Source organism: Bacillus rossius, chromosome 1, assembly GCF_032445375.1.
Source record: "Bacillus rossius redtenbacheri isolate Brsri chromosome 1, Brsri_v3, whole genome shotgun sequence".
Taxonomy (NCBI): Eukaryota; Metazoa; Arthropoda; class Insecta; order Phasmatodea; family Bacillidae; genus Bacillus; species Bacillus rossius.
In genome coordinates this window covers 344,087,579-344,098,854 of record NC_086330.1, presented here as the reverse complement: position 1 = coordinate 344,098,854, position 11,276 = coordinate 344,087,579, and the positions used below count along the sequence as shown (strand labels likewise).

The 11,276-nt window shown below is 37.1% G+C and overlaps 1 protein-coding gene across 1 annotated transcript in view; it reads left to right on the top strand.

The window, feature by feature from the left end:
• Positions 1–1,804: 1,804 nt before the first annotated feature.
• Positions 1,805–11,276, top strand: part of LOC134528263 (homeobox protein engrailed-1-B-like) — a 78,539-nt gene continuing 69,067 nt past the window's right edge. The window contains exons 1-2 of the mRNA XM_063361735.1: positions 1,805–1,951; positions 1,994–2,270. Coding sequence (XP_063217805.1) covers positions 1,805–1,951; positions 1,994–2,270 — 424 coding nt within the window. The remainder of the gene's footprint in view (positions 1,952–1,993; positions 2,271–11,276) is intronic.

Genomic DNA, 11,276 nt, shown 5'->3' with positions numbered 1-11,276 from the left:
CTCTGAGCAATACGTTCCAAGTGCGGCTTTGAATCATTTCGTATGGGACAGACTACACAAAAAAAAACAAAATATACAGATATAAGTTATCGGTTTCGTAAAGATAAAATATAAATTAAAAATATGGAGATGTGGAATTGGATTGAGGAGTCCCGCAGCCTCGCATCGCCGTTTGACGCGAATTCCATGTTCCGCCCTGTCTGGAAGATCGTGTCGTATTTCACCGAGTTATGGCTCGCTAGTAAATATTGCATCGCAGATGTGCGCGAAGATCCGAAATGAAAAAAAAAAAAAAAAAAGGGGGCGTAGGTTTTTTTTTGGAAAGGTTGGTAGGGGAAGAGGGTAGGCAATGCTATCCGCTTATTAACCCGGCCCGGGTAATCAAATCTTCTCCTTAAAGGGGGCGCATGCTTTTTCTTCCCCCTCACACACGAATACCACCCCTACCTCCCCTTCCACAACCCTAACGCCCCCCGTTTTGCCATGATTTGGTTTTATGGAAAACGGGTTATCAAACAGCTCAATCTGAGACCCCGCCCAGTGTCGGAAAGGGGAGGGGAGAAGTGGCTCAACCCCCTCGCGGCCCCAACTGCGCGGTTGGTCGATTGACGGAGAGAGGGGAAATGGCAGGGAGGGATGGGCCACGCCCTCTCAGGGGACCGCCCGCTCTCCATTGGCTGGTGGGCGGGGCCTGCGCGCTCCGCTCTAAATAAGCTGTGACGGTTGGAATCTGACAGGAAGAGTGGGGGATTGGTGAGGGGAGAGAGGGGAATTACTTAAGGGTGGGGAAACGGCCCTGGGGCGTGCGTGGTTGTTGCCCGCGACTGCTCTCGCTCGCAAGAGAGCACAAGGGCTGGTTGGGAGGGGGGGATGAAAATAGACACGTTCTGGTGGAGGTGATTCTCCAAGAGCGTGTAGAGAGAGAGAGAGATGGTCTACTCACGAAAGAGAGACAGCTCGTCGTGGGAGAGGGGTCGGAGGGGTGGGGCGGGGCCAAAAGGGGGAGGGGGGAAGTGACTTAACTTGAGCAGTTGACATCTGACGTCTGGCCGGGGCGGAAGGACCCAGGGAAGACGAGAGCCTACGTCGAAGACAAGACGTCGGCAAAAAATCCCTCGAACTTCGACGCTCGCTGAGGGACGAGTACTTTGGGGCAACAAAATAAACTTTAGACTAGCACAAAAATTTGTTAAGTATCTAAGGCGGAATGACCGTCCGATCTGAGGAAACGATCTTCTTCGGTAACCCCATCTAAGGGTGTGTTTTCCCTCTGCGGTTGAGACAAGGACGTTGTTTGGAGGTGGTAGTGGTGAATGGGGGGGGGGGGGAGACGATTGTGCGAGAGTGCGGAGAGGAGGGGAGGAGCCTATTATTTCCCGCCCCACCCCCTTCCCCTTCAGCCCCTCCCCCTGGTCGCGGAGGACCCGCCCCGGCCAAACAAGACGGACGCGAGGTGCCTGTCCGCCCGTTTGACTTCTTGATCCAGCGGCCCGCTGACATGTTGCCACACAAGACAATGACAGCTTCAAAACTCTGAGCGGAACCTCTTATTTGCGTGACCCTACCGCCTCTCTTCCTCGGCCGGGCCTAATAACCTACAGGGGTTCTTCCCAACAAAAGCGGGCGCGTGCCGAAGAGGAAGGGTGGTAGCATGTCGTTGTTTACCCCGTCAAGGCAAGAGGGGTCATTAGCGTAGCGGCTCCGGGGTGACGGTCTGTCGGGGTGAAGTCGTCATGAAGAAGATCGTCGGCTGCGTGTTCGCGAGCTTCTGAGAGGCAGACAGGCAGCCCCGGAGGCGGCCAGGATGGCGCTGGAGACGGACCGCAGCAGCCCCAGCGGCGCGTCGAGCCCGGGGCCGACGGCGAACCAGAGACCTCCGCCCCGAGGCCGCCCCACCCCGCCGCCCCCATGCTGCACCGCGTGCTGCCCGCCGCCGCCGCCGCCGCCCCTCGCGTGCGCGTGCTGCTCGCCGCCCCCGCCGCCGCCGCAGCAGCAGGCGCCGCCGCCGCCGACGACGTCGTCCTTCTCCGTGGCCGACATCCTGCGGCCCGAGTTCGGGCTGCGCGCGGTGGCGGCGCTGCGCCGTCCCGCCGCCGTGGTCCCGCCGCCGCCGCCCCCGCCGCCCCCGGAGGAGGAGCGGCCCGGCACGCCGCCGTCGCCCGCCTCCAGCAGCGTGTCCGCGACGTCCAGCGCCGCCGACGACAAGGCCGACCCGCCGCTGTGGCCGGCCTGGGTCTACTGCACGCGCTACTCGGACCGCCCTTCCTCAGGTAGGCCCCGCCCCCCTCTTTATATTACCTACATATCACTTCTTGTCGTTGTCATTGAAGTATTACCTGTATCCCGTAAATGCATTACCTACGATTGTTATTTTCGATCTGCCAAAAGTCCCGCAAATGACCAGGCGGTTCATGCTTGATCCTTATTGCTCACACACACGCGTGAATGAACAATAAAATAAAAAATAGTGCGTGGAGTCCCTCCGCGCGGAAGAAGTGAAACTTCGTAATGTGGAAATGAAAATAGGAAGGGGTAGAAATTGATTGTTAGCGAACTCATATTGTTTCTTTGTTTTCTCCATGGTAGCGTTAAACGTTTAACGCAACCTTGTTGGAAGTCGCATTAGAAGTTTCACTTCAAACCAGTTTTAACAGCCATAAATTCTAAATGCAGAACCATTTTGCAATGAGTCAGGTTGTTAAAATACACTTTTTATTTGCTGCAACTTAATTATATGATTACCAGTCTGTTGACCAAATTATGTCACAGTTCCTCTGTTACAATAAGTATAATTTTTTTCATTGCTTGGTTTCGAAATTTTTCATATAGACTAAGCCAGATTGTGCTGTAAGATACATTATTTCATATTTTACAATTTCATTGTTTCCGAGGGATTATACGATGCAAATATACACCCACGCCTTAACCGGGACTCGAACCCAGACCCCTCGCTCGGAAATAGACTACTGCGAAAAGCCGACTGAGCTAAGCAGAAACAAAAAAACAAAACAAAAAAAAACCTTCTGTACTTTTACAAAATATAACTTTGAAAAACAGTTGCCAAGAAAAATATTGTAACTATGTAGATACAAAATGTGGCTATGGTCTATGAAATATGTTTTTCGGATAATATTAAGTATTTATTATGAAAATGGGCGCATAATTTTATAATAATTGTTTTTACATCAAGCATATTTTTTTTAAACACCACGGAATAGATGATCTAATAATCAAAAAAAAGATATTTTTTTTATTATGCTTGTATATGTGCTCAGTTAATACTGGAAAGCTATTCAGGAAACGGTTTGCAAATAATCTTAACTATTGGCGGAACTGGGACAACAACAAAGCATCAGTATAACATACTTGCGAACACTATTTTATAGCGATACGGTTGTTTTTCATTATGTACAAATTTACAAACATCTGTAATTTTACATGAATATTTCTGTTCCATTTACAAAAAAAAATACATTGTACGGAGGTTGGCAATACTGAAACGCCCGGCAGTTTGGCCCGGTGGTCAGGGAGGCGCTTCGCCGCGCGTGTCGAAGGCACCGGGTTCGAACTCCTGCCGCGGGAAACTTCCTCGGGGGCGCCTCGTGGTTTCCAATTTCCCCGCGACGTCGCCTGGCGTCCGCCGCGCTGACGGCGCTGATCCTGAACCGCGAGTGAAACACTACTTGCCTGATCGGGCTTGGCGTGAGGTAGGCTACACGCCCGCAGGTATTCCACAGCACGCTGCTGTGGGATTGTACACGGTTTGTCAGCAACGTTTTGCAACAACTAAAGTTCTACAAACGAGCATTTGTAAAAGTACGAATTTTGAAAATATTCCTAGCCGAATCACAGATTCTGTTTTTTTTTTTCTCGCCCTTTCTAGCAATCGCACAATTGCTTGCCCGAAGAACTTAATGCGGTAGTAAGTATCCTAAATTATTTTACTCCTAATATGTCAGGCTCAACCACATTTTATTGTTGATAAAAGCTTTTTTTTTTCTGCGAAATAATTACTTAGTTATGGTTGTTTACGAATTTAAAAGCAAATTTATATGTCATGTAGGCCTACTGAAATCGTGAAATCCTCTGGTATACAGTTGTGGATAACCCGTTCACATGTAGCTTCCCTCTTAAAGTTTCCCAAAACCCTGAAAGAAAAAGAAAAACAGTTTTATATGGTTTTGTAAAAAAAATCAATTCTTATTGATTTAATGGATAATCCACTAAAAATAAAGTTTTAAAAAGAACGTGACATACGAACAGATAATTGAAAACTATAAGTAATTTTCAGTACGTGCTAGGACTGACATTTAAGTTATTAAAAACTATTAAATAAAGACATTTTAATTTAATAACTTTTAAACAATTATTTACTATTGTTATATTGTGAATTTATTTAAAATCATTTGTGCAAAATCATGACATAATAGATAGGTACCTAATAGAAGCGAAATAATTTAGGCTGTTAAATTGTTTTGGCTAAGCTCTAGTTTAGGTCTGCGAAACAAAATCAGTTTAGTTGTAAAAACTATTTTAAACAGGTTCACATACGACATTTTAATTTAAGTATCTATAAAACATAAAGTTGGCACGGTAACAGGTCAGAATTGTGTTATTTCAAACAAACCTTTTTCCTCAGTAAGTAACTTAGATCCTTTGCTACCGATGATGTGTTAATCAAGATCACCTGACCGTTACGTCATAATCAGACCATTCGTAAATCATTCTTTGTGTACCGAGACCAAGCCCACTAAGTATAATTTGTGTATTCAGTCTTCGAATGAAGGCTCTACTTTAAAGCTATGTACTCTACAGAGCTTCAAAAAGTATGGTCTGAAGCTAGGCCTACGATACGTTGTAAGAAACACTTTACTTAATATTACAGGGCATATTTATGGTGGGTTTGTAAACACAACGCTAATTTTTCTGTGTGAAAATTAAAAAAAAATTCTTATACTTGTTTGTCATTTTAAAATTTTTTGCCGTTAGAAATGTAGAAATAATTTTACGTCAATTTCTTTAACTACTGTTATGTTTAATGCACTTCAGAGATAGGAATATCATTATGTTAAGGTCCTATCATGTTGCCCTTTAAAGTACTGGCCTAAACACATAACTAATATCTACGGTTACTTAAATATAAGTTAGACATCAACTCCTTTAATTCAAATATGAACAGCTTTATTTACTTAGACCTAATCCCCATAAAGTCTTAAGTAAATATTATTAACTTAAGGGAAGGTAAAATTCTTAATGACACAGCAATATGTGTCTAGCTATATTTTCTTGTACTACTTAAATCCCCCTAAATGTAATTTAATTTAGAAACCTATGGTCTAAGACTTAGGTCTACGGGGTCTTAAATTCTTTTAAAGTATAATTTTAGTTTATATTTGGAAGGAAAAAATAGACTAATGAATTGGCTTTCCAGTGTTTGTCTTATGTAATCTGTAACTGCCTTTCTCCTTCATTTTTTTAACTTTACTTCAGCATTGCCAATTTCGATTAGATATCATTTTAGTACTTATAACTTAAGAGCTTTTTGCTTTTAGATTTAACATTTGTATAATTGGGTGCAAACAGTGTTTCGAACGTTAGTATTTTATGTAGGCCCTGTATATTCCGCCAAAACTTGAAAGAAAATGTATCGCATGGAAAATAAAATGTATGCTAAAAGAGATTCTAACGTCAACCTTGTATGATGAAATACGTAATGAGGAGAATACTGATTTTTAATTTTAATTTCATGCTATGCGATTGCACAAATAATTATAATTCATACAAAAATAAATGTGACAAAAATTATCATATTTTTAATTCATTGTGAGGATAGTGGGAAATGTGTATAAAATGATTTGAACTATCATTACTCTTTAAATCCACAGTAAAAAATATTTTATTTAGGCTATTTGATTTTAAAAAAAACTGTGTACATATTTAGTACTGTCTCAATGAAAAGTTGAATTCAGTTAAAATTATTTACAAAATAGGAGTAAATTATATTTTAATACTAAATAAGTAGCTATTTGTTACTGACAAAAAAAAAACATACACCCAACCAGACACTGTTAAATTTTGCTTACTTTAAGATTATTTTTTTTAATAGTTAATCTTGTAGATAGTAGATTTATTATATATTTGTTTGAATACACAGCTTGTTTGCAAAAAAAAAAAAAACTATTTTTATAGCCAGTTATTTCAAATATTTTGAATGATTCAACATGCCTTCTTTTGCAATTTGAATATCTTTCAAATATTTTGAATGTTTCAACATGCCTTCTTTTGCAATTTGAATATCTTGAAGTAATATCACTTTAAGTAATTTTTTAGCTGATAGGTTAGTAACAAATTCAGTAAAAAAATTCAAGGATTCAAGTAATATGAAACTAATGTCAAAAGTATTGAGATATCCAAGTAAGTTTAAAAAAAATAATTACCGCTGTGACTATGAAAGAATGCAGAAATTTTATCTGTCAGTAGCTTATTTGTCTTTCACTATTTAAATCACATACACAGAAGTTTCCATTTAGTTATGTAGTGCATTCATACGAAATAAAAATAATTTTCGATTGTTCAAGCTGTAGAACCTACTTACCCTATTTATAAAACTAATTTTACTAAACGCGTAACCTTACTAAATTAAAATCTTAATTTGTAATGATTTTTTATTGTTTTGAAATTGAAAAAACCAAAAATTCAAATTTTCAAGGATACAAAACATTTCCTTTGTTTTCTAACGAACAGATCTGAATAAATTTGGATAGAAAATAGTAAAAATATGTATGACTAAAATAAATTTTGAAATTTATTTTTAATTAAAGATGTAATATTAGCTTTATAATTATAACACTTTTTTTTTAAGGTTTTAAACTGTTGCATAATCTACATAACCGGAAAAACTATTTTAGTGGATATTTGTTCAAAAGTACCCCTGAAGCTTAGCTAATAACTAAAAATTAAACATTTTTCACTTTAAATTTACTAAGACAAATAGTAAAAAAGTAATATTTAATCACAAGCATCAATTTGGAGAGATAAAAAAATGTTAAAATCATTGTTCAACCTACAGAAAAAAATAAGTCTTTCTCCCGCGTGCCTGTTTCACTGTAAACATTTTTTTGTACTTTTTACTTTACAATGATAGTTATTGGAAACTCATTTGCTAACGATATCACTTGTAAACTGCTAGGCAGAGCTTTGCAACATTTCCAATGGTAGAAATCTCTACCTTGCAGTTTTACAAGTGATATCGTTGGTAACTGAGTTTCCAAGGACGATCCTTATAAAACTACAAAATATTTTTTTTACAGTGTAGTTACCGTGTTTACAATCGAACACATAACTAGGAAGTCGGTATCTGGCGTAGTATTTACGAACATACTTAATAGTTAAGTTATAGTATGAACAAGTAAGTATATTGTAATTATAGAATATATAAAAGACAGTAGCCTATATAGTAGGGCCTATATAAAATATGTAATTATGAATAATTAACGGTGCATTATTCGTAGTAAAGTCCTTAAATTTGCGGTTAGGCCACTTATAACACTGTACCTACATGACACAAACAAAATAAAACCCAAAAATTAGAAGGTACCTAAACCAAAAACCCTTATTTATAAATAAAAGTTTTTCTAGACAACATAATACCTACTTTAGAGAGATTAAACTACTTTAAATTAAAATACTTATACAAAATTTTATGAAGAGTTCAAGAGCATTTTTACGATCGTGAATGATTTAGCTATTAGTTTGTACTATAATAGGTTGTCAAAAGTTTTTAAACCGAATGTTATTAACTATAACTTTAAATAACATAAATTTTTGGTTCAGAAATTTCAATAATGACCTATGATACAGTTCAACAAACTAGTGCTGTATGTGATTGGCAAAAAATTTTAGTTCAGTTGTAATCAGACCAAATGTTCTGTTGATGATATAATCATTTTGTTGCCTGTGAGAAAAATTGCGTGCATACGCAGTTGTTCGTTGAATGGAACTTATTAAATAAGGAAAAAAATAACTTTCGGTTTAACAATATTTGTGACAATGCTCGAATTTATAATTTATTGGTTAAAATTACTTTTTCTTTAATTTTTTTCTTAAAAATAGATTGTTGTCTTCAAATTTTGGGCATCAAGTAAACGGATAGTAAATTTTTCGTAAAGATTGTTAAAAAAACTTTAATTTTGTTGAACGTTATGTTTTTGTTACTAATAATAATTATTAGCGTTAAAAAATTTTTTTAGCCATATATACTACAAAAAATACCTGAAAAAAGTTTTCTCTTTGAATTTATTGTTGAGAAAATACAAAAAAAAAGGTGAAAAGCTAACTTTGTGCCAGTTTGAATTTCCAGAACATTTCGCCCATTGAGAGTTAAGATGGGGAGGGTTAAATGGGTTGAATATTTGCTGGATTTGCATTTATAAGGACTAAATTTATTAAATAAGTTAAGAAAGGTCAAGTTTGGGATTAAAAAAACTAGTGAAAAATTGGATTTTCTATGAAATGGCAGACTGTAAGTTTGTATATTATGTTAATATAGCAAAATATTATTTTATTTTATATTTTAATTTTTTCTAGGCCCTACAAAAACTATTGCTAAGGTTAAAAATTGATATTGCCTACATGCCATTAAAATAATAAATTCCACAAATCAAAATATATGCAACAATCAAATAATTTATAACGAAGCCTTCGTTACAACATTTAATTTAAACAAAATACGCAAACACGTTATCGTACGTTATTATCTTCGCAATTAAATATTGCTAAATCATTTACAAACCCCACCCCATAAGAGTTTTGGCGTCGTGATTCCTTTGCGTATTAACTTACACAATAAAATAATCAGGTTTAAAATATCTTCGTTTCGTCACCTCTGAACAGCCTGTTTACAACTATCAGTCGTTGCTTATCTGTATTTTATCATCACAATTGTCATTATGGTTCTTGTTACTCTGTTCTTTGTCACTATGATTTTTCTTAGTATTGCAATTTTCATTTGAAATTAAAACACCGGAGCTATTTTTAACTCTTAAATTCGGGCTTTTGTTGATATAATTAAATAAATAAATACACGACCATCAATAGTATTCTGTAATTGTTCAGGTAAGCAAACGCTACATTTTGTGCCTAGCTAACGCTGTGGATTAAACGTGAAAGTCGTGTTTCTTTTGCAACTTCTTAAGAAATGTGGCCTTGGTAAATATCTCTTAACTCGTTTTCTGAATGCGCTTGTTTGTTTATGTCGCAAGTGCGTTCATTGCACGCGCGCGTGCCGACTCTTTCCGCTACGCCTTGGAGGTCATTCGTCAGATCCACCAACCCGCAGATTTGCTAGTCATACAGGATGTGTCTGAATTCGACCGACGAACGTCTGATGCAGGTTGATGATAAAAAAATTAATCATTTGAAAAGACTTATGGTCTTAAGTGATTACCAAGAATAGTATACGCCAGCGGTTCCCAAACGGTGGGTCGCGACTCGATCCTAAAACTATCAGAAACCATCGAATAAACCATCGGAAAAGATAAGAAAGATCGAAACAAATCGAATTATGTGCAAACACATATTTATTGTTAAATAAATAACTGTTTTGCTACAAAGTACTTATATTTTGTCAACCATTTTCAAATCAGAACATAAATTGTTCATCAATGTTCAATCGGTATTTAAAAAAACAACATATATAGCCTATATACATATATATATATGCAATATTTGATGGTAAATTAAATATACATAAAGGAAGGGATACAACAGAAATAAGGTTTTTTACTCCACCATGGACCGATAGACCGTGGCGGTATTCCTATAAGGAAAGGCGGGTCGCCAGCTGAAAAATTTTGGGAACCCTTGGTATACGCCTTTGAAGTTGAAGCTGAGCGACTGGTTTATTGCAAATAACAGAACAAGTATTTAAGATGGAACATTAAGCTTCTACAATATTAAAATTTTAACCTTAAATTTATGAAGAACGCTCGTTACGAATTATTGAAAATTCCTCTTACTTTTAACATGAACCCACAAGAATAATCTCTGCATATAAGAAAATAATCGTGCGCGTGTTGTCCACGCGCGACAAAAGTGACAGTTTCTTAATTATTAGGTATTGATGGAGATAAATTATCAGTATTATTTATTTAACAAGATATATTAATTGGGAATATTAAGAATGCGGGTATGAACTCAAATTAAAAAAAGGCCCTTTTCTGCGTCCTGTAATCTCGCATACGTTCACTGGCACTTTTTGGCGCCTCTTTTGGCGGTTTGTTCACACGATGTCTTTGATAATACGTACCTCGTATCAGCTTCTGCATAGTTATTATTTTTAGGCATGATGTTTAATCACGATATCCAGATGAATAAAATGAAAGAACAAAAAAAAACACTCCAATGGAACATCAATTACATTTATAAAGTCTAGCTCACAAATCTGTAATTTTTTTTTTACATTTCAAATCACAGTGTTCACATACCGAAAATAAATTACACTTATAAGCTTAAACTCTTAAGTAAGCCTATATGTTTTTTTATACATTTTTAATCTCACTATTCACATAAAAATGAATGATTCCTATAAAGTAAATGGCACAAATTAATACCCCTTTTCCCCGCTAATTAAATAAAATAAAAGAAATATGGTAGCATCAATCGTTAGACGTTACGAAAACTGAGGATTAGACAAACAAAAGCAGCGTTACGAGAATTCCGTTATAGCGTACTACGCTACGTACCTATTCCCCCCCTTTTTTTTTTGCCGTCTTCCCATTCGACCGCTAGTGAATGCGTTGGAGTGGCGTCGCCACTTACGCACTCTTCTCCTCTACTGGTTCCCCTACCACGTACCTAATTATTCCCCTCATGCTATCGGAATTTTCCTAACGCTCTAAAACTGTAGCCCCTTCAGCAAAGAAATTTCATTTCAAAATCATTAAAAAGAACTGATAAAAATTATTGCAAAATTACACTTATTTCTTCCGCGTGTGCGTTTATCCTGTTTTTACAAAAAAAAAAAAAACTTCATTCAGAAGTTGATACTAAACGTAGTTTCTACTAATATCCAGTTATCTAAAATTACGAACTACTCTTCAATTATTTAAGATAAATTACTCGCTGATAAGCAGTAAATTTACTATAATTTTTAACAGTGTAGATAAACAGTGTTTAGTCGAATAAAATAATTGTTGATGCAATAAAATGACTTCACTGAAATAATTGTGGTTTTTAAACCTTATTTTCCTTTTCTTAATTTCTGCAATTTCATTGCA